This window comes from Caloenas nicobarica, chromosome 1, assembly GCF_036013445.1.
Source record: "Caloenas nicobarica isolate bCalNic1 chromosome 1, bCalNic1.hap1, whole genome shotgun sequence".
NCBI lineage: Eukaryota > Metazoa > Chordata > Aves > Columbiformes > Columbidae > Caloenas > Caloenas nicobarica.
In genome coordinates, this window is record NC_088245.1 from 99,474,560 (window position 1) to 99,498,654 (window position 24,095).

Here is a 24,095-nt window from a genome sequence, read left to right on the forward strand (position 1 = left end):
AATGAGACCATGTTCATTGTTACTCTTTCTAGTCTCATAGTCTGATTTAAAAATATATATAAAATATATAAGGAATGATTTGACTGTAGCATCCTTAGTAGCTGGAAAGAGTTTGTTCATATGTTAAGGTAACTAATGTCTGCATGTATTTTTATTAAAATAGATCACTCTTATCTGCTATGTTAGTCTTCCATTTTGAAGACCTCAGAAGAATGAACAAAAAGGTTAGTAATCATATTGTATAAGGCTAGATTATGTAAAAGCGCTGCAGGACATAAAGAAAATTATGTTTTGCTAAAGCACTTCTATCACTGCAGCTCATTTATTAACAGTTAATACTTCTTTGGTACTTTTAAGGTGCTTGTTAGAACAAGAAATAGCTTTGGACTATTGACAAGAATAGAGGACTTAAGGTTTCAGATGCTATTGCATAGCATGAAAAACCACACTACATTGTCTTAACAATTTAAAGACCTTTTCCAATGTGTCAGTCTCCTCAGTTTCAGTATGTCTACTGCCTCCTTTTACTGCAGGGACCTATTGCCATATTGAGTACAAAAGTAAGGCACTTTGCATGAAAATAGGATTAATCCTTTTTTTTTTTTTTCCTGCCCTCAGTCTTCCTGGCTTTGCTGCAAGCAGTATTTTCCTTGTTGCACTCACTTGGCAGTGACTTGATGACTAGTATCCAACCCAAGGCATTTGTTTTAGTGTTAGAATATGTGTATGTAGGTTGTTTTCGAATCGCTGCCTAGTATATTTTTAGCAGTACATTTGTAGAAGCCCGCATCCCTTTGAGTAGACTGCTGGATGACTAGTGACCCCTGAGGGTGTAGGAATTTGTTTCCATACAAACGGGACTGAGCTCCTGTTGTCAGATGTGATTTGTCTGGAAGCTCCCATGTTATTTCTGCTTTAGGAATCCCAATGGCCATGCAGTTCAGTTTTACTGAATTTCCAGGCCTGGCATAAATGACAGGTGCTGGCTCACTGGTGATCCGGGGAGGATAGGCTATCACAATGACAGGCACATTCATAACAGAAGTGCCGTACTCTGTGGACACCTTGCACAAGTAAGTGCCTCTGTCAAATACAGAAGCCTCACGCACCGTCAGTGAGCCATTCTCCAGCAGCGAAAAACGACCCACAGCTTGGGGGGCATCCAGAACCATCCCGTTGGGCAGCGTCCAGGAGATCTGTGCCTGTTGGCTTGGCTGGGTGACACAATGGAGCTGCAGAGTTTCTCCATTGATGATGCTCACCAGGTTGTTGTATTGGTTGGTGATTTCTGGCCTGATTCCCACCTTCAGGAAGACTACTCGTTCCACATAACCTCCTGGGTTTCTGGCTGTACAGCGGTAAGTCCCAGCATCCCCAGTGGAGAGGCTGCTGATGTGTAAGATCCCATCCCTCATATGGTAAAATCTGTGCAGACGGCTGCCACTCAGCACTTCAGTGCCATTGGGAAGGATCCAGCTTGTGCTGGGCTTGGGGTTCCCCTGGACTGAGCAGTTCAGATTGATGCTGTGCCCAGCAAAGGCAGTGATCCTTTCACTGATAGGGTCTCTGAAGGAAGGTTTCTCCAAACGGTCTGTGATGAGGAGCTGCACAATCAGTCTCGCTTCCCCTCCTTCATTCCTTCCAATGCATATGAGCTGCACCGCGTCCGTCTGCCTCACCCCTCTGATGTCCAACGTACCGTTGCGATGCACAGTGATCCTGTTCCCATAGTAGGGAGCTGGCAGGATTACTCCTTCTGGAAAAGCCCATAAGACCCGTGGAACAGGGATGCCTTCAGCTTTGCAGTCAATGAGTTTCCGGCTGCCCCTGATGGCTGTCTCCCTCACAGATGTTATTGCACTGAGATGACCATTGATTCTGGGAGGCTGAACATTAACATGGATCCAGACAATTTTCCGATCTTCTCCAGCGCTGTTCCGTACTACGCAAGTATAGTTACCACTGTCAGATCTTTGGGCCTTTTGGATGAGGAGAGTGCCATCCCTATATACTTGGTATTTGTCAGATTGGGCAGGAATGGGCCTGTTGGTTGGGGAGAGCCAGGTTACTTTGGGAGTGGGTTCTCCTTTGGCTTCACATGCTATGGTGACAACATCACCATAGGGTACATTAATAATGACGTATGTTTTGTTCTTGATGGTTGCAGGTTCAGCCACTACTTTGACCCGTACTTTCATCTCATCCTTTCCAATCTGGTTCTCAGCATAGCAAGTGTAGTCCCCTTCCTCTCTCAGTCCGACGTCATTGAAATACAGGGTTCCATTATTGAAGACCACATATCGCTTTGTCCGGCTGCCGCTGTCATCTGACTGCATAAAGGTATTGATCATGCTGCCATCTGGGAGGCCCCAGGAGATCTCAGGATTTGGCAGACCTGTGGCTACACAGTCAACTTTCAGGTCCCCTCCATACTTGACCTTGTGGTTATTCTCGTTCTTATGTTCTATTTTTGCTGGTTTCATCATCACATTCACTTTGAGGAGCACGTAGTCATCTCCGATCTTATTGCGGGCCACACATAAATAGTCTCCTGCATCTTTATCTGTAACTGAGTGGACAACCAAAGTCCCATTGCTGAATACTTTGATTCTAGTCTCCAAGCTACTGTGAGGAAAGAAAAAAAGAACAGAACATGAGCTGCAAAATCACATTTGAAGAATTAATTATTGAGTGAAACCTGGGGAAACGAACAAACACACAAACAAACCCCACACAACTCAACAATACTGAAAAAAAAGAGAGAAGCATTGCTATTGTTAGATAATTAGATGGTCTGAGATGTCCAAGATATTCACCACCAAAAAGTAAATGGAAAAAATAATTCTACTAGTTTGTAACCAAGCAATTCTATTCCATTCAATGACTTTAATGACGTTTTTGACCATTAAACAGCCATGAAATACCAAATTATTGTAATTTTGACTCTTCTGACTGCATATAATGTAGTTTGTAACATTTGAATACGGGATCGCTGAATGATATACTCCACACAAACCTATATGGGCCATAAATATGGAGTGTGGCACTTGAGTCCTCAGCTAAAAACGAATCAAGATGAGCAACTTCTGGCAACAGGTATAACATTTTAAACCTTTATAATAAACACAAAGAAGCAAAATATTGCTAAGATTTGAAATATGAAAAAAAAAGATTTTCAGTGTGCTGAAAAGCTATTATTACTTTCCACTCCATTATGGAACTGGTGTATTGTGGTCAAAACTAATTTCCCCCAGTTTTCTCCCCAAGGATCTCCTGTATTTGAAAAACAATTCTCATAAAGATCATGAGGGGAAAAAAAAAAAGCAGCATTTTGTTGCTATCACTATGAAGCATAAAATGAATTTGGTATTTTGTGCTATCTACAGGCTACCTAAACATATTTTTTGCCAACATGAAAAAATGATGACTATGTTTAGCTATTAAGAAAATTGTTGACAATTCTGCACTTTAACTTCAGTACATTTCTCATCTGTCTATAGTGCTCGAAGAGTGAGTAATGAATAAATCACAGAGAAGAAATTATGTTTTCAGCAGATTCTTAGGACAGTTATTGGCAGTTTTGAGAAGTGGTATTTTACTAAATGTGAACACTGGAGAAGCTATTGTTTCAGGCATTTATATGCAACTGGGTTGCACAGACCTTCTTGCAAGGTAACATTTCTTCAAATAATGATGTTAAAATGATCATACTTACTTAAATAATTATACAATGATTTCTTTGCCTTGCATTTAATGTGTATGATGATTTGTATAACAGATAAACAAAACTGAGTTCTTTCATTTCTCCTGGGGAAAAGCAGGCACTTTTGCAACTCTGTGCAGATTAAGCACTTCAGAACAAGCAGTACACAAGCTGTATATCTTAATTTTGCCATTGGACTTTTTACTACATTTACAAGTGGCTGTAAAAGCCAAATAGAGATAACTTATCCTAAACACTTGAAGCTGACTTTTCAAGATTACTACTGTTTTCAAGAATATTATGTTAAGTTATGACTTGGCTATCTTATAATTTCAAATTCTTCCTTAAAGATTGGGGGCCTCATTCAAAACTCGCAGAAGTCAAGAATGAAATTTGTACAGATAAGAATGGTCTTTTCTCTAAGTTCACCTAAACTGTAATTTAGCTGTGACACCTCAAATAGTAATTTACCTGTGTAGGGAATCAATCATCCTTTTGGAAGGCAACCTCCATAATATCCGAGGCCAGGGGTCACCAGAAGCACTACAGTCCAGATGCAGGATGCTGCCATATGTTACATCTGTCCTCTGAGGAGAGCTCCCAGTGATCTTAGCATTCGATGCATGCTTCTTCACATGGAGTTGTATCGTTCTCCTGGCAGCTCCCACCATGTTAGCAGCAATGCACTCATAGGTCCCACTGTCCTTAGGTGAGATGTTGCGAATATAAAGAGTTCCATTGGGAAAAACAAATAGATTTCCATTGACAAACTGAGAAGGTCGGATTTGTGTGCCATCAAAGACCACCCAGCGGATGCTGGGAGAAGGTGCCGCTTTGGCAGTGCAGTGGATGTTAATGCTGCTACCAAGGGGCAAAGAAACATTCTCTTGCTTATCCTGCTGGATGATGGGGGGCAAGGCTGCAATGTGCAGCCTCACTGCGATGCTGTCAGCCCCTGCAGCATTGCTTGCTATGCATTTGTAAACTCCTCGGTCTGAAAAAGTTGCTTGCTTGATAGACAAGGTTCGATTTTCATGAAGCATTATCCTGCTTTCTGTGGTGGTGACTGTCTGCAAAATCTTCCTATCTGGAAAAATCCACGAAATATGTGGACTTGGAGTCCCACTAGCCTGACATTCCATTGCTATGGTCTCTCCAAAATAGACTGTGACATCTCGATAGCGGGAAAGTAAGATTTTGGGCTGGTGGGCTACAACTGTGAGCACAATGATCATTTTATCTATGCCATGCAGGTTCTGAGCTGTGCACAAATACTGTCCGCGATCCTGAAGTTGAACATTTCGGATAAGGAGGGTACCATTTTTCCAGACTTCAAACCTTTGTAACTTGGTGTTGGCTGTCATTAGAGCCCCTGGGAAGGTGAGAGGAAAGGAAGAAATGGAGAGTCAAAGGGTTTAAGACATACATCATCGCATTGAAAAAGTTTTATGTAAGATTTTAGATTTACTTAACACCAACTACAACTTCAGATGGATCATATGACATCTTCTGATGTCATGTCTCTGTTTTGTTTCCACTGCAGAACTAACCATACTAGCTTGCAAGTATGTATGGTGCAAAAACTTTTAAGTGCTTTATGCCTTAGAATTCCTATTAAATCTTTACATAATTTCTCTTTTCCTTTTGCTTATGGAGATGACACACAGAGCCATATTTTAGACAGCAGTGTTACCAAACCCATAGTCACAAGCATTGTCATCATAAATTCTAACTGCTGTGAATAATCAGTGTTGGTTGCTATTCCCTCCTTCAAAAAATAAACTCATTCAATAGTAGAGGTTTTCTTTTATGACAAGAAATACTGCCAAGTTATTTTTACCTGTAATGATTAGTTGCTATTAGTCACATTTTATCTATAAAGATTAAAAGAGACAGAAATTATTCTTCAGGATTTCGGACTATTCCTGCAATCATGTTGTAATTATATGCAATAACCCACAGGTTTTGTACCCTTAAAAAAACATGTGGAAGAAAACATTTTTCTCTGTCTTACCTGTAGAGACTTTTGTCCAAGTTATGAAAGGCTTGGGTTCCCCTACTGCATCACAAGGGATAAAAGCATCTGTTTCAGCAAGGATAGATATGCTCTGAGACCCTCTTGTAATAATTTTAGGTCTTTCTCCATGTATCCTGAAATTAGTGGAAGATTGAATTACAGTCAAATTGTGTGGCATAATAGCTCCCACGTAAGGCACAGATGGGCCTTTTGGATGATGATGATGCACATTTTTAAAAGGATGAACTGTAGTGGATGTCTGTGGTCTTGTGCGCTGAGAGACAAAGGCTGGAGGGGTAATCTTCGAAATTGCTGGTGGTGGTGATGTGGTGATTGTGGTGTGTGGTGCTGGAGGCACTGGAATAGCTGTAGTTTTCTGCACTGTAATCCTAGTAGGAAAGACCTGGGCAACCTTCTTCTCATTTGTGTCTTTTGGGACTAGCTGACTAGGGACCACTGGTTTAGGATGCACACTTAAGTGAGGGAAAATCCTTGTTCTGTTGAAAAGGAATGGCATTCTGGAACTGGGATAATGAGGGATCCCTTGATTCGGTAGTCTTCCTGCTGTGCCTCCATTATCTGGAACATAATTATTTCCAAAAAATCTTGAATTAATATTGTATCTGTTCTGACCCTGATTATCAAACTTGCTTCCAGTGAATGGGTTTGTTTTGTGAAATGGAGAGGCTTGTGTTGGGGTAGTTGTTTCTCTATGAGAGGCAAAAGATTTTTTGTCCTGGATGGTATGTGCTGCATATGCTGTTATCTCTGGTTTGTTTGTGTAGTGAAGAGGCTGGTGTGTTATAAAATAGCGAAATGAACCTTGTGTTACAATATATGGAGGCTTCACTGTGCCTCTTACTGGAACATGCTTTGGAGGCACAACTGGCAGTCTTTGGTTTAGGCTTGGTATTATTCCAGCAGGTGGATGGGGAAGGTTTGGATTTAGCACTAAACTGTTGTTTGACTTGCTACTATACAACTCTTTGAATTGCTCCTCTTTTGACTGTATGATAATCCTGTTTTGGCTAGAGGAAGGAGTAGGGTGTACATTCTGTCTTGAGCTCACTACCGTTTTGTCATGCTCTGCTTCAATTTGTTTTGGTTCTGGGAACCTTTCCTGATTGAAGGCATTACTTTCCTCAGTGGTATAATGCAGAGAAGGATGTGAAGTGCTTGAAATGGAAGAGGGAAGAGTAGCAAGTTTTATAAATGGAATAAAGGCAGTGGATGTAGTCAAAGGCTTTTCAGTTGTCTGCAAAGTGGGATAATGATGAAATACATGTGATATAGCTTCCTTTTTATCCAAGGAAGATGGCTTTGTCCCAGTCTGAGAAACAACAGGTTTCTTTGTTTCTCTAAGTAGAAAAGTCTGAGTTTCTGTTGTGCTGAAGGAGGAGGACAAAGTAATCATCTCAAGATGCTGCGGTGGCTTGGTTATTTCTGGCATTTCTGAAGATACTGTGGGCTTCCATGGCTCCTTTGAAACTGAGAGGTCCTTGAAAACTTCCTCTGTGCCTACAGGAACACTTAAGTGAGTCATAGTGGGATATATTGGCTGGAATGTTCCAGTGGTTGTTTCATTAACCACAACTTCTGAGTCAAATAGGATAGGATCTTCTTGAGATTCTGGTTTTGTAGATAGTATCGAGCTGTTCATATGCTCAGGAGAAGTTGCACTTGATTGTTCTGCCTTACTATCCATAGTTTTAGAATCTGGTTTAATGCCCTTCTCCTCAGATTTATTGTCTAATGAGTGGTATGTTGGCAATTCACTTTGCTTTGGTTTCAGAGCTGCACTTGACTCTTCTGTGGGAACTGTGTCATGTACAACATATGATGATAAAATTGTGATAGGTGCAGTCACTGGAAGCGCCAAGGTTTCAGGACCAGTAGAATGTGTCACATGTTTTGCTTCAGGTGGAGAAACAGTAGGCCTAAAGAAGGAAGTTGTGACCACCTCTCTGATTTTGGTAATTTTCTCTAAGACAACTGGATCAGTAACTAATGAAGGAGTGTATTCTATATACTCCTCTTCCTTAGCCTGTATTTTGACATTGTAGTTAAGATCAGGACTTTCAAGAGTTGCAGAAGAAGTTTTAGTCACAGCTTCAACTTCAGGAGTCCTTGGAATTATAGGCATTGCCTCTGTGGTTAAAACAGGGGGGAAAGGCTTCGGCCTTTGTCGAATTCTGTTTGGCCTCAATCTCCTTCTCCCATACGGCCTTTTTCTAGCATGCTGAGTAACAAGTGAAGGCGTGGTCTTTCTATAAGGAGTTGTTGTTATGGCCACAGTGGTCAATCTACTGATGGAAGAAGCAGTTTTTATTTCCCCGGCTGTTTTATGAAGAGCATTAGTGCTTGACAAAGTGAATCTGAGATCTGGTTTTGGAGTAGCCAGGTTTCCATGTTCTCTTCCCTGAAAACTCTCTGCATAACTGCTGGATATGCTTTCTTGAGTCACTATATTCCTGTGGGTTTCGGGTTCTTCCTTGATCTGAACGCTGATGGGTGTGACAGCTGGAAAACTTGTACTTAAGCCTGCTGTTTTTGTCTGACCCGTGGATACTTCTTTGTGCTGATGTACAAAGTCATTGCTCTTTTCTGTAACAAATGGAGAAACGGATGAAGAAATGGTAGTAGTGCCTACAGAATCTGTTGGGATGATCTCATCCAACTGAGAAGGTGTTAAAAGTATGGTGTCAACACTCATTGGGTCCACTTTATTTAACTTCACACTTGTCTCCAAGACACTGTGAAGATCCACAGCCTGAGATTCAGCTAAGACAGTAGCATCAAGTGGCAGCTCAGCAAAAGCAGAATATTCCTCTGATGTAGAAGATATAGTTCTATTTACATTTTTCACTGTGAATGAACTGCTCTGAATATTATGAGAGTTCATTACAATTTGTCTGGTTAGAGGTTCTTCAGTGACAGTATGAATATTTTCTTTGACTACAACTGAATTGTCAGTCCTGAGATGAAGATGCTGCTGGCTTTGGGGCTGCACAGTTGGAGAGACAGGAGTCAAATATGGCCCCGATATAGGGACTTCTACAGAGTAAATACTTGGAGGTGTTTCTAAAGCCCTGCGGTCAGAGAAGTGTTCAGTTTCTGACCCTGTTAATATGGACTGGACTGGAAACGCTTTAGTGTTGTGGGAAGCAGTAACTGAAAATGGCTCATCTTCACCCACAGGTGACGCATCAGCAGAGGAATCTACCCCATCAGCTGCTGCCTCTGAAAGTGGAGGACTGGCTACTGGATGAGGGACTGGAGTAGTTTTCTGCATGACTGATGGCAATGCAGTTGTTAAAGAAATGGCTGTAGCTGTTGTTGTTCTAGGAAGATTCTTCCCACGGACCTTTGCCAAAATGTCAGCCCAATGTTGTGGATTAATCTGCTTGTTTGCCATATTAATTCTCCTTCGAGATTCAAATACTCTCCGGCCTTCTGCAACATTGCTGTCTTGGGTTCTATCAGTACTTTTCCAAATTTTCATTTTCCTTCTGCCTTTCTTCCCCTTTTTAATTTGAGTCTCTGGCACCTGGTCACTTTTTTGTTTAAAGGATATTTCTCGGTCTTTCAGGTGGTTCTTTCTTCGTGGGAACTCATCCACCCCTCCTGCCCCTGATCCATCTCCATCATCTATGACTCGCCCTCTTGTTTTTGATGAACTTTTTGAGCCTGGGCGCTTTCTTAGTTTTATCCTTTTAAATGACCTGTCAGACACCATTTTGTTTACTGTGACCCTTACAACAAGCTGATCTGAACCCTGCTGATTGACAGCCACACATCTGTAATGGCCACTATCACTGACGTGGCTTTTTGGAATAATCAAAGTACCATTGTGCAACATATATCCTTTTGAAGAGTTTGATAAATCATTAAGCAGCTGGCTGTTTGGAAGAATCCAACTCAGCTGTGGCTCTGGGATGGCAACTGCATTACACGGCAAAACTATTGGATCTCCAACATTTTTTTCAACTCTCAGTACATCTGCATCAGCTACCTGAATAGCTGGAGGCTGCACTAGAAGTCTGTAGGCCATGATGTCTACATCATCTCTCACTTGGGCAATGCAATGGTACAAACCACCATCGGTGTAACTCACTGCTTTGATTGTCAGCTGGCCGCTCCTGAGAATGGAAAACTTGCTATCTTTTTGATTAAATGGTGCCTGCAGTTTAGTCCCATCTGGAAAGAGCCACTGAACAGAAGGGCTCTCAGAGGCTTTCACATTGCAGCTCAGCTGACACTCTGATCCTTCCACCACGCTCTGTGCCGTCCTTGTGCTCTGGTTTTGTTCTATCATTACCCAGTTTCTCTGCTGCCTGGTGTCTTTGGTACGAATTGTCTGAGAAAACACAGTAAAAAAAGAGAGCACCACTTTTTTCCCTGTACTCTGGCGCCTGTTTAATTGGATATTTATAAGAGGTTGCATCACCCAGGAAGGCTCAGCCAGTATTTGAGCTTTTACACCTGTGTAGTAAAGAGCATCATAATCTGAACCTTGCCTGTACTGATAGCTTATTTTAGGGTCTTTGCTGAGCATAAGTTCCCTCTCTAATTTGACAGGCACTTCACTGTAATAAGCTATAAGCTTCCATAATTTTTCATAGTTTTCTCGATTCATTGGACATTCAAAATCCAGTGAAATTGTAGCATTTATTTCAATCTCCTGAGTCTGCATTTGATTCCAATGAATTTTGGTAGAGCCTGTTGGTTTTTTGATTTCACAGTTCAGGTGGACTACATTGCCATGCTCATCAGTCATATTTAGTGTAATGTTCCATGGAGAGGACTGAAGCTCTTCCAGAGGGGTTTCATAACTGTCATCATCTTCTTCATCTTGACTGCTGCTATTCTGCCTCAGTGAGGACTGAATGACAGGTTTCCTACAGGAAATATCTTTCAAGTTTTGAATATCTTCTTTCTGCAGCAGTTTCGGGCTGTTGCACTTCGGACAGAGCTGTCCCCCTTCATAGGCTTTGTCCTTTTTGCATTTTAAAACACCTGTAAGAAAAAAAAAAAATTAAAAAGGGAAAACTAAAGATAGGTAAGCTGAAGAACTCTGTTCTAGAGTTAGAGAACTCTCATAAGTTTGAAATGGACCACATGAGGAACATATTATGGCACATGACACGTAAGTCAAGGCTTTTAAAATGATACCTCTTTGTTTTCACAATTGAATGGGTATCTGATTCTCAAACTGACCCACATTTCCTCTGACTTTAACGAGACAATTGAATGCTCCATCCTGCTGAAACTAGATTCACTGCCTCTGAATAAAATGCCTAGAAATTGAAGTGTTCAGAGCAACATTTTATAAGTGAGAAAAAAGGCTATATTGTGTCAAAGTCTGCATCTGTTTAGTGACAGCCTACCCATCTAACTTGTGGATCTAACCTGAAGAAGACTGGGTCCTCTCAGCTTTCAAACATTACCTGAGAAATACTGGACTTCCTCAGTAAATAATCCATTAAGCTTTTTATTTCTGTCTATTCATTAACAACAGTACTGGCAATACACTAAACATTCTACTGTAGCTACTAAAATCTGCTGAATAGTTCCTGTACTTACAAGCTATTTCTCTTCCCTGACCTCTGAAATAACTGTAAACTCTGTAATGATAAAATAAAAACTAAAATAGAGAAAAAGTGCTAAACCAGGAACTGGTTGCCTTGACTCCTCTCTTCTGCCAATGCCAGAAAGACTCTTGTCTGCAAAATAACACTCATATATTTAGTACATTGTTCTGCTCACCACAATGTCAAATGTCCCTTAAATATTTAGTTTGGAAACATGTTGTAAATAAAATGTATTCCAGTTATTCTAGGAATGTGTCATGCTGAACACTCCTGAGGAATGAGGGATCTTTGAATGGATGAACAAGATATGGACAGGTTATAAGGCAAAATGCTAGGAGAAGGGGGAAAGAGGGGCAAAATTTCATACAAGTTTTAATTGAAAAATTTGTGCTTTGCCAGTCTGATAAAGCAATTTTCTTGAGAAGTTCTTACAAATAGAATATTTACTGAACCAGTCTATCACTTGCAGATTCAAACACAATGTTTAAAAGACAAGGAAAGCATGCTTCATGACAGAACTGGCCCACAATCAACTTGGCAGTGTCCACACTGGTGATCGATGAAACAGCACTTTTATAACGCTATGTGGACAGAATTCCCAAAGAAGTTAACGTTATATAAAGATACAAAATCTGCCATACATTAAAATGACATGGATAAATTCTTTTCTCCTTCCAAAAATCACTACTGTTGTAGCGTAAAAAGTGAATCTTAATTGAATAAAAATGGTAACATGCCAACGTGGTGCAAGGAAAGAAAGTTCATCTAATATTTAGTTGTTATAACTTACAGTGCAACTTAAGTACTCTTAAGAGACATACTCATTTGGATCAAGGAGAATATATCAAAATATTAAAGTTAGCTAAATATAATATCAAAGTTAAATGCCTCAGTTTGGTCAGGAACACTTAGATTACACATTCAAGTATCACACACTCTTAAAAGTATTGTCCTACAGCTAACTGCAAAACTGCAACGAATTACATATTCTAAGATGACAAGATCCACCATCATCCACCACACATGCTCCAAATCATTATCTAAACCTTGTGACTCCTGACTCATCTGAGACATCTTCAGTTGCAATTAGATGAAAATTCCTCCTCAATATTTTAGTAGCTGCTCTGGTGTAACTCCAGTCCCTCTGGCCTACTATAGTAAGCACTTAGTTACATGAGATGGGGCACTGGTGACCTGAGATGCCTAAATCAAAACCTCACATTTAAAAACCCCCTCATTTAGTCTATTCCTGATGTAGAGGCATTATAAGACCTGTTTTGGGGTTGGTTTGGGTTTGGTTTTGTTTTTCTTCTAGCGTTTTGCTTCTGCAGATGACCAGAAGTATTCCAGCTTAAGCAGTGTGATACTTATGTCACATCTCAGCCTGAACACAGAAAGACCAGTTATTCTAGGAAAAAAAACATTGCAGGATTGCAGGTCTTTTCTGAAAATACTTAAAATAGATTTGCTCCATTATAAAAGGAAGTTGTGGTCAATGAAGAAACACAGATAGACATGAAAGATGCACGAATATTACAAACAGCCTTAAAGTTAATAGCATTGAAGTTAAAAGACTTATCCTTTGAAACCTGATTTCCATTCCTTTCTTAGCCAAACAAGTTCAAATCCTATGTTCTCATCTTCCATGAGAGCACACAGTTACTAGCTTTGTTGGTTAAGGATAATTGCCGGCCCTTAGTCAAAGGTGTACTGCAGTGCAAAGAAACACACTAACAAGTTATAACTTATCTCCCCCATCCAACTATAAACTTTGCTATCACTTTTTCCATCTTGAATGTAACTGTTAGTTCCTTTGTTGTCAAATACAAATTTTTAGCTAGTGACACACAACTGCTTCCTCTTTCCACTGCTCTTTAAATATTTATTAAATATTGCATTTATTGAATGGTAACAGAACATAATAATGTACATAGATATCATGTAAGTAATAACACTCAGGAAATAACAAAATCACCTATATGCAGAATAGGAAAAAAAAAAAAAAGTCTAACATTATGTGATGAAGAAGCATTGGTATTTTTGTTCTTACCTCCCGAAATTTCATTCCATTCAAGAAGCCACTTCAAGCTGCAGTCACAGGCCCATGGATTCCCATGAAGGTAAAGATTCTCCAGCAGCGGCATGCCTCGAAACATCCCTGAAGGCAAGGTCCTAAGAGCATTTTCAGATAGGTAAAGATGTCTTACTGTCGACAGTTTGAAATAATCAAGGACCATAAACGTTGAAAAGGTGTTGGGGTGAAGCTGCTGGAGCAAATTTCCTTCTAAGTGGACCAGTCTCAGAGAAGTTAATCCATTAAAAGCATTTGGATGAATGAACTCAATTCTGTTGTGGTCCATGTGCAGTCTCATTAAACTTGAAAGTCCTTGGAGAGTATGGCCAGTTATGACTTTCAGTTTATTGTAACTAATTTTGAAAACCTAAAAAAAAAAAAAAAAAGAGAAAAAAAAAGATTAGTTTTGGGTTTTGGTTTTTGATCTAAATCCAAACAGAATAGCATGCAGAACTTTTCCTCCCACATTCAAATATCCTTTCCACCACTGAAAAATTATGTGCTGCTCAAAGAGGAAGAATACAGCTGAATATTACTTGGCATTATCAAGTAGGACACAGGCATAATTAATAGATCTCAAATGTATTTGGGGAAAATGGTATCTTAATCCTAAGAAAGGCACTACAAAACCACTTATTTTTGTCTTCTGTTATTCATTGAAATTAGAATTTATGAAATTTAGGAAGATCTGAGCATTACCTGTAGAGACACAAGATCTTTCAAAGCACCATTAGGTATATTCTGAATGTCATTTCCATGTATCATGAGCAATTCCAGTTTTGTAAGTCCTGCAAAGGAGTTTTCGTTTATAGACTGTATGCTGTTAAACCTGGAAAAAAATCACATGTGCAGTTACATTTTATGCACTGACTGTCATGGACTGCAAATGTAAAATGAGTACAACCTAACTTTCAGGAAAAATTGGAGAGATCTTAATGCATTGTCAAAGAGCCAGAAGTTACTGGAACATTTTTACAAGGCCAGGTATACTTAGTCCATGTTTACATTAAGGTTTTTTTTAACTCCATTTGTGGCACTTTAGCCATAATTTAGGAGTAAGAGCAATAAATAAGCATTTAAGTTCTAATAATTGTTAGTATGTTTTTCCATGCAGCTCAGTTTATGGAATGGTAATAAATTAATGGCCTGTAGCCAACCAATGATGCTATGGAGCCTGGCAAACTAGTAAGGCTGCAGTGTTGCCAAAACAGCATCTAATAATAAATGAATAAAGATTTGGAGACAAGACATTAAAAAGGGATGTCTCGCAAACAGCATGAGAAGCAGGAAGTCACATCTTGCTTCAGTTACTGTCACAACATATAATTGGCTACATCAACTAATTACATAAGATCTAGGAACTGACCTTCTAGTTATTTCATTTGAGCCTAGAAGCTCCTTTTAGAGAAGGAATACGGAACATCTACCTTTTGAAAACAATTCAGTTTCACTTTGGACAAATAAATCAGGTTTTATTTGCCAAAATGGAAGCTTTAAGTTTGTCAGCCTAGCTCTACATTTGGGTTTTCCATATGTAGACACAAAATTAAATGTATGAGCTAATCTGGGCATGAAGTCTCTAAATTAAACATCAACTTTTAAAGCTTTTTACTATTTTAAACACTTTCTAGAAAAGAAAGGAAGAGACAATGAGAAATTAAAATACTTTGAATATGGAGGAAATGCTTTTAGATCCTCACCATTCTACCTATCTGAAGATTCTGAATTTTCTAAAAATTTAGTTGACTGTTTTGATACTTTTACTCCTACTACAGACCTACTAGACTGATATCAGTCATCTTATTAAAACTCCCTATTTTAACATCAGGCCTTCTAAGAAATATGAACTTCTCAAAATAAGAAATTTTCCTAAATCATTTCCAGGTAGGAAAATAATCTTTACCTCCCAACTATCTAGCATAAAAAAATAGAAATATAGTAAAAGCTCTTTTCCAAAATGGAAGAAATGCAACAGCAGATGCTTAAGACTTTTTTAGGGCACAACTCAAACAATGTCATTTTGTAGTGGTGAATTGCAAAGACAGGATAGGACTTCCATGCTAGCAGTATCAAATAATGTACCTTTTTTAAAAAACAGCCAAAACACCTGAATAACTTAGAAGCCTACATCCCATTTTCAAAACAAATTTAGGGATAGGATTTGACATAGAATGTTGATGTATGGGGGAGAGGTGACTGCAAAAATGTGTGGTTTTGAACTTGGTAGAAGAGGGAGGCATTTTTGACTCAAAAGTGGCGTGAAAGTATAGATTACTGTAATACAGATTCACTGAGTACAAGGGAATTTTGAGACTAAAATCAGGCTTTAGGTGGATAAAGTGCTGGCAGATAGACATTTTAACTACAGAGAAGCAAGTTCCTACTGTCAGTGATTGTGTGATCAATCACAGCTTACAGGACTTGAGGCAGTCGGAGTGAGTTCATACCAGGTAGTGAGGCAGCTCTGATATCAAGCAGAAGAGGACTGTGAGTCTTGCACTGTGCCATCTCACATAATGACCCGACACAGCACTTCTGTGATATGCAGCCTACCAGCTCTCCCTGCCTTCTCATCTCACAATCTGGCAGATAGATGTGAGTGGGCAGTACCCTGGCAAAGGAAAGTGAGTTGGTGCCTGAGCAATCTCTCCCCAAAACACTGATGTTTGCTTATATTGCACTTAAGTTCCTTAAAAAGAAAACCAAACCAAACCAAAACCCCCCAAAAACAAACAAACAAACAAAAACCAAACGAACCAAACAAAAACACTCCAAAGGCAAAGAAATAACTTTGTTTTTACTGTATTGCTTTAAGTTATGCTATATATCATTGTTCTCCAAAATGTTACCTGGCTACATTATAGAATTTTACTCCTACTATATTTTTTCACATCAGGTGTAATATTCAACTTTTAGTAGAAATCCTATAGTAGGTTTAACCCAATATATATTTTTATACACTATAAAAGATTTCATATCCTGTTTGCCAAGAAGAACTGACACTGTGATATAAATATAGAGTGTTTCAAAAAGATGGACGCAATTTGAAAGACTACATCTCCACAACCACAAACTATCCATTAGTGTCTCGATCTTGTCCACACAGCAGGTGGAAGGCAACATAGAGCATTTATGAAAAGTTTACTAAAACGTGGTAACTCATTAAACCGTCTGTAAATTTTTGTGTAATTTTAACGTATTGGGTACATCTTTTTAGATACCTTGTAATTGAAAATAATTAATTGATAATAATAGTAACTTTTCTTTGAAACATGAAGGCTACACTAAAACTTTCTCCATGCCAGTAACTGTAGTATTTGAAATACAGCTCCTGGAAGTAACCACCCATCTCTGCAATTCTACTTTAAAAGTACACACAGAGATCCTGGTATGCCACACGTGTGCAAAGCATTCCAGGATTCCACCCCAAGAACATTAAAAAACAAAAAAAACCCAAAAAAACCAACCACAAAAAAACCCACAAAACAACAACTATTTGCTACAAACTGCTGTACGAACCCAAAATTGATTCTTTCCACATGTTTGGAAATTCTTGCTGGCACGGCTGCCAGGGACCGAAAGGTGCAGTGGACCTCGGTGGGGAGGTAGCAGGCGCAGGGCGGGGGGCAGGACAGGACGCCAGGCGGCAGCCCCAGCCCCAGCATCAGCACCACGGAGAGGGCCCCGGCCGCCGCCCCAGGGCCCATCCTGTCGCGTCCCATCGCTTCGCTCCTCCTGGGTCGTCCCGGGAAAATGGGAAGGGGGGAGGAAAAAGAAAAAAAAAAACAGAGAGAGAAGAAAAGATGACTTTAAAAATCCTCTTAAAAAGCTTTATATACCTCATGATGCTCTGCAGGGTCGCGGAAGGTCTGTAGGCAATCAAGGCAAAGTTCAGCCGGAAAGAGATTTTCTTTCTTCCACGTTGTTTGCTACTCCAAAGTTAACTTTTCCCCCATAACTCACTTCTACTTTTCTACTAAATACCAATTTTACTAAAGTTACGCTGTGTCCCTATGGAAATAAACTTTGCAGGTTTGGTCTATACGCCAAGGGTAGTACTAGTCTCACCTAAAAATTAGAAAACGTCAAGGGAAGTATCCAGTTCAAGCAAATTGTCATGGCTCCCTCTACAGTCAATGAAAGAAAAAAAAGCTACCTGTATTCATTTGAAGACTAATAACATCAGGTATCTACCTGATCGAATACCAACAAATAGTACAAATCAGCCTCATGAGGTCCCATTGAGCTAACTCACCTAGCCTAGCTGCCTAACTTTTAGACACGTCACTAACTTCCACCAAGGTAAAATTTGGCTCAATTAATCCCTTTCATAATTTATATGAGAAATGGTATCACTGAGGGAGAATGTGATGAAAGAAAGAATTGGCTGGCCATAGACTTGGACTCTGTCATCCTTTGCTATGCATTACTGTGCAATGTCGGATGTGCTTTTACTTTGTAACCTTAATGAAACAGGAGCTATGAATGATCAGAATTGATTACACTTGACAGTTCATTTAGAAGCAGAATCACAGACCTCAGAGGAAATATAAGCAAGAAAGTTTATATTTATAATCTTGCCTTGTCTATCAACACTCAAGTTCAGATTTTATGAACTGTGTGTCTAAATCTGGGTGGCTACATCTGTGGAGAGATGCACGCTGTCCTAGGACAGATAAGAATACACAACTGTTATTGACCTTGAGCAGTATTCACTTATGAAAATAAAATAATTTATGTAGGTGTCTAATTACAGATTAAGCAGCCTAACTTTGGAGAAATTAATTTGAAATATCTCTGTTCTTATCCCTACCATCACAAGAATTTGAGCTCTTCAGATTAAAGCCACGAAAGAATGCAGGCTACTATTAGTAGCAGAAATTTCGTTTTCCTGCTCTTTTATGACTGTGTGACAAAGATGGAAAGGCACTCAGTTCTACTCGATATTATGAGTTCCATTAGTTATTGCTTTTAGTATAAAAGTCAGATTTTCTCAGATCTGCTAGCAATGAGACACACATTATTTTTTCTAAGACTGTCATGTGCAAACCATTACAGTTCAAAGGAGAGGCTCATCGGGATGAGGAGGTTTCTCAAATACCTGTGGTCAAGTTAATGAGACATCTACCATTGTTTACAGGACAAATAGCTTTTAATTTGCTTAAGAATATTCAGGTGCTGTTTCCCTTAATGTTCTCTTTAATGAAAACACCCTTTAAGAAACACCCTACCCATTTCAATTCCTTTTGGGCGGGGGCACCGCGTGTTGTTACAGGAGGTGCTCACTGAGGTTAAGAGGAAATTGCAGCGACTTGTGAGGGGCTGGGGAAGAGTGGCCCAGAAGGCCTTATAGTCCCTTGCCTGGGTGAGAAACAACGACGGCCGAGTGTGGGGCCCCCAACGCCCAGGCCCACCCCGCTCTTCCAGAGGCTTGGCCGGTGAAACCCCGCGGCGCTCGGGCCGCGCTGGACTGGCTCCGACCGCCCCGTCCCGCCGCTCGGGGGCGCCCTCGAGTGCCCCGCCGCGCCACCTGCCATTGGCTGTCTCGACCGCCGCCGCGCAGCGTGTCAGCCAATGGGCAACGGCTCCGCCGCCGCCCGCTGGGGCGCGGCTGCGGAGGGGCGGCGGGTGCGGCGGCAGCTCGCCGGGGGGCGGGGCGTGGGGCAGGGCGGGGGCGGGGCCTCGGGCGGCGGCGCTCCCCGAACGGCTCCTGGCCGGGACCGCGCCCGCCCCGCGGGGAGTTTTGCGTGGGGAGGGGGGTCCCGCGCGGCGCTGCCCCTCCCGCCAGGCCGGGCCCTGCGCCAGCCGCGGCCATGGCGGAGGGGGCTGGGGAGGAGGCGCGGTTCCCCCCACCCGCGTTTCTTTTTGCCGCACCGGAGGGCAGATGCTTCCCATTAGGGAAGAATGTCCCCTCGGGCCGAGCAACAGGAGCGGACGGGCTGAGGGCGGGCGCCGACACACGGCGACACGGCCCGCGGAGCGCCGGACCGCCGCCAGCCAGGCAGCCGCGCCGCTCCCCTCCTCCTTCCGCACAGACCCGCGAAGGTGCCCCCGCCCCAAACCACCCCCACCCCCCCGCCGGGCTCCGGCAGCCCTGAGCGGCCGTGAGCGGGCTCCTTACCTGCAGCCGGGCGCGGCGGTCTCAGCAGGCGCTGCCCGCTGCTCCCATGCCCCCGGGGGGCTGCGGGCGGCCGGCGGAGCGGGGCGGCCGGCGGCTACCTGGCTCCCGACCTCCCTTCCGGCACCGGTTCGCTGAGGCTCATCGCAGCCCGCGGCAGCTCGCCTCGACGCCTCCTTAGGACTGCCCATCGCCCGTCATCCTGCGGGATCCGCCGTCCTGGATGGGTCCCCCCTAATAAGCATAAGCGGTGCGCGGCAGCCAGGCAGGACACCGTCTGGGGTGTTGTTTTGGGGTTTTTTTAATTACTGTTATTTTCTCTGAGCGCTCGCCTTCCCTAGGTGTCCCCCGTCCCCGCGGAAAATCGGGGCGCCGCAATCCCTCAGTCCCGGCGGGAGCCGAGCGCGTCGCTCCGGGCGCTGCGGGATCTCCGTGGGCGAGCGGGCGGGCGGGCGATGCCGGCGTCTCCACGCCGCTTGACGGGCTGCCTGGGCGCGCAGTTCCCGCGGCGACAACCTACCGCCGCCTGCCGCGGCATGGAGACGAGGGGCGCGGGGTGCCGGGGCGCCGCGCTCCGCCCGCCTCCCCGCGCCGGGCGCTGTGCAGGGGGAGGGCGCGGCGGAGCGGCTCCTCTTGCGGGGTGGGCGGCCCCTTGGCGGGGGGAGTTGCGGGCGGGCCCGCGGCGGGGGGGCGGCGGGGGGGTGGGAGGTGGGCGCCGGAGCCGGCGGGGGGGCCGCGGGAGCTGCGGCCGCAGCGGGATTAGCCGAGCCCGCGCCTGAGTCTGGGACCTGGAGCTCGGGGAAAGTTTGTTTCTCCGACCTGGGCGGATCCAGCACTCTTGAAGCACTCAGACGTGCAGCTGCCAGCGTTGTGCACTCACACACGCACACATGCGGTTCAGTGTATAACCCCAAAACTGGATCAGACAGTCTGGATTTCTTATTCTTCTCCTGGTGATATAGGTGTCCTGTCACAACACAAAGCACCAACCTCCTTAGTGCGTACTGGCACAATACTGCTGCTGAGACCAGTGTTCAGTCAGTGAGGTTTGATGTCTTGTGTCATACTCAAGAAGAGCCACTCTAAATGTGTGTGAACAGGAAAATCTCAAAGCTGGAATGGAGAGGATACAGGAAAAAGCAGCAAGCATTAACAATATGAACCATACTGAATGTGGACTCGGTCATGAATTGCCTTTTACCTTTAACATCCAACAGAGGATCAAACTTAAATTTATAATAATTAAATCATTAACATCCCTCTCCTCAGTTTCCCTCCTGTATTAGCAGTGTTTTCAGTACACAAAAGTAAGCCTGCTTCTGGACTAGTGAAAAATTCATTGTTCAGATGTACCACAGAAGACCATGCACTATCATCTTAGTTCCACTGTGTGATTTTGGCATGGAGCTTTCAAATTCCATCTCCAACGTAAGTAAATATAGCAAACGGCATTACAATCTAGACTGTAAAGCTGTGGCAAGTGTATCATCACCAAATCAATAGAATCATAATCTGAGTTAACAAACCATTTTTTGCATTGCAACCTGTAACAGATGTGATTATAATAAAACCCGAGGTGTCCACTCCCAACTCCCTGTGCACCCCCAGACCACTCATTGCAGGGGCAGAGGGAGAAACAGAAAAGGCCCTAATTCTGTGCAAGCCCTGCTTAGCAATAGCTGAAGCATCCCTGTGTTGTGAACACTCCTTTGGTCACAAATCCAAAAATAGCACCATACGGGCTGCTGGTTAACTCCATCCCAGTCAAAACCAGTACATTTTGGAAAAAAAAACCAACCTTGTAAATTAGTTTGATGAACACTAGATTAAATAATAATAATAATAATAATAATAATAATAGTAATAATACCTCAAGGAGTAGAACTCTTCAAGTTCATCTGCACCACAGAGAATGTTTCCATGATGCGTCTTTGCTCGATGTGCAGCATTTGGTCTCTACTAGTGTATCATCTGATCCCACTGACCTATCCCAGTAAAATTACAGTGTGTAGGGCCAGTTTAAATGCAGCCAAGAAGAATCTGACTTCACTAAGGTCTGATTGAAGACAGCAATAGTCAGTGGTCTCATATCTATTTGAAGTCAACATTTCATCCCCACACGTAATCGGATAGCCCATCATGACAGGAGGAAGAAATTATTTTGTCTGAATGCAAGTCACTTTTTGAAGGTGTGTCACATAGGAAACGTAGAAAAGCTTTTGCAGATGGCCTATTATAGTACTGAAAACTTTGGAAAATGAAGGAAACACACTTTTTGATTCATTCGTAGCTAATAATTCTTCAGTTAGGTTATCAGGCTTAAACTAGTGTTTGAAGAGGGTATTGCTATTGCTATTGCTATTACTATTATTCAGGGTGAATACATTTAAGCAGTCCCTAAAATGTTACTTTCCAGTCCTTGTAGTTAAAGTAATACCATTTTTATTTTTATTTTCTTATTATAATCCTACTGCCTTCGGGGAGACATCAGTTTTCTCTAATATTTTCTCATCATAGCTCATAGCTACTTAAGTATCATTACTAGCTACATAGTTTCTCTGTTACTGGGAGAAGAGCTATTTAAACACTCCAGGGATACACAGAGGATATTACAGCTGTTGTGATAGCCCTTTACACTTAATTACACAATGGCATGTTCATTCTGAAAATTAGTGAAATTAAAATAAATCACATAGTAGACCCAAGCAGAAGTAGAAATCTGCACAACTAGAACTGGAAGAAAAAGGTGCAGAAGCCCAGATTGCTAGGTCTTATGCAATAAATTCTTCATTACCTGGAGTCTGAAATTTTACACAAGATATGATTCAAAAAGATGTGCTGAAGTTTGAGAGCAAATTTTTAAACTATATTATAAATAAATATGAGAATGATCTATTTCAGTGACATTTTAGAATAATATCACTAATGTGATATTCACTATCTTCAGCATAAATAAGTTTTCAGACAACTAAATGTCATCAGCAATCCATATCATTGTACCAATTGTGTATTAACACTAAATACATCAACAGTTCATGAGCTAAAACCACACTACTATAATGACAAAGCCCATCCAACTCTATTACATAAATTTACCTTATTGCAAAGTTTTACAATTTTTTTTTTTTTTTTAGGCAATCCAAGTATTAAGGACAGGGTTGTGGGGGTTTTGCTTGTTTTTTGGGTTTTTTGCATGGGTTGTTTGTTTGTTTGTGGGGTTTTTGTTTGGTTTGGGTTTAGGTGGTATATTTGTGGGTTTGTTCGTTTCAGTTGATACGTAGCAGATACAATTAGGCAATTAGCAGTAAAAGATTGTCCACAATAGAGACCTTGTATATGCTACATAGGCCTGGGCAGCACTGTGGTCACAGTAATTTTTGTAGTTTGAAGTTCCAGATGTATTTCGACAAGAGACATTTACTGGTCTTTAGATGGACAGCTGTTGTAAATCAGTATAATTTCTCTGATGTCAATCAAGTGATGTTATGTTGTCTGATAGCTGTTGCAGTAAATGATTGTAAAACCTCTTTATGAACTCTATTCATATTAAAAGTTTTACACAGTGGATAGGAACAGGCAGTGCAAATAAATGGTGAAGGTAATGATCCATGTCACTGATCTGTGCCATTTCAGCTGTGGTACCTGCTGCTTACTCAGTGTTTACGAAGTGATAGCAAAGTGTCTCAAAGGAACAAAGGAAGCGAAATAGAAATACCAGGGGCCTGTAGGCTGCACCCGGTGAGTTTCTAATACAGCCATTTCTGAAGGAGAGCCTGAAGGCAAAAGACTGTTCACATGAAGAAGAACTTGTGCATTGCAGGAGGCTGATGACAGGAATGGGAGGCAATGAAGGTGAAATCAAGGATGACAGTTTGAGAAAGTATTATTAGGAAGAGCTGTCTTTCTTATTTTCACTGTCCATCACTAACTGTTAAATGCTGTGGCTTTGTTCAGATCAGCAGTGTCTGAGGGAAACTTCCATCAATATCGCTAGTCTTGTGGTTAGTTAGCTCTCAGCCTTAGAAGTTACCTCAGTCAGAGCCAACATCAAAGTATGGTGTTAGCAACCTAATGTAGCACTGCTACATTCTCAGGAATGAAGCTTTGGGTTTTCTAGGAATTACTTATCTTGCCTAACTTCTCCTGCCTAGAAGTATTTTTGACAGTTTGAATCAAGAAGCCCAAATGATGGACAGAAACAGAGCTTAGCAAGCTATGCAGTAGTTTGTAAGAAGTGTATCTATACCATGAGACATCAGGTCTGAACATCTGGGGTGAGAGTGGAGTGGAATGAGGTTCTGGGGATTTCAAGAATAATTTCCCTGTTAAAAAGATGAATTCTATATTTACAGAATAAAAGGCACCAACTACATTTATAATAGCTGAGAATAAGTAGGGAAATGCGGTATTATTCAGATTTTAAAGATTTCATCATAACCTAATTTTCTAGAATAAAGGGCATTTATTTGAGTCGTAGTCTTACAAATCGTATCAGTCAAGTATTGTGTTTTACAAGGTATTATAGTCTTAAAAACCTACGACAAGTATAGAAATGGGAGCACACAAACCGGTAACTGTAAATGAGAGGAAAT

The 24,095-nt window shown here is 41.7% G+C and overlaps 1 protein-coding gene across 2 annotated transcripts; it reads right to left on the reverse strand.

Moving 5' to 3' along the window:
• Positions 1-590: 590 nt before the first annotated feature.
• Positions 591-20,084, reverse strand: MXRA5 (matrix remodeling associated 5). 2 transcript variants are annotated; one of them, XM_065632023.1, is made up of 7 exons: positions 19,507-20,084; positions 16,905-17,120; positions 14,085-14,214; positions 13,362-13,752; positions 5,718-10,736; positions 4,175-5,075; positions 591-2,622 (listed from the first exon to the last, which is right to left on the reverse strand). In XM_065632023.1, the coding sequence occupies exons 1-7, from the start codon at positions 19,692-19,694 to the stop codon at positions 714-716; spliced, it is 8,754 nt and encodes a 2,917-aa protein (XP_065488095.1). In that variant the 5' UTR covers positions 19,695-20,084; the 3' UTR covers positions 591-713. The 2 variants fall into 2 exon arrangements, with proteins under 2 accessions (XP_065488095.1, XP_065488087.1); XM_065632015.1 differs by having other exon boundaries at positions 591-2,625.
• Between the last annotated feature and the right edge of the window lie 4,011 nt (positions 20,085-24,095).

Bases quoted from the DNA above. Each gene is read 5' to 3' on its own strand.
- MXRA5 (XM_065632015.1), bottom strand. From the start codon at position 19,694: ATGGGCAGTCCTAAGGAGGCGTCGAGGCGAGCTGCCGCGGGCTGCGAT. The intron at 14,215-16,904 runs GTTCGTACAGCA...ATTTTTTTCCAG, and splicing joins GTGGAAAGAATCAATTTTGG to GTTTAACAGCATACAGTCTA. The intron at 13,753-14,084 runs GTAATGCTCAGA...TTTTTTTTTTAG, and splicing joins AAGATCTTGTGTCTCTACAG to GTTTTCAAAATTAGTTACAA.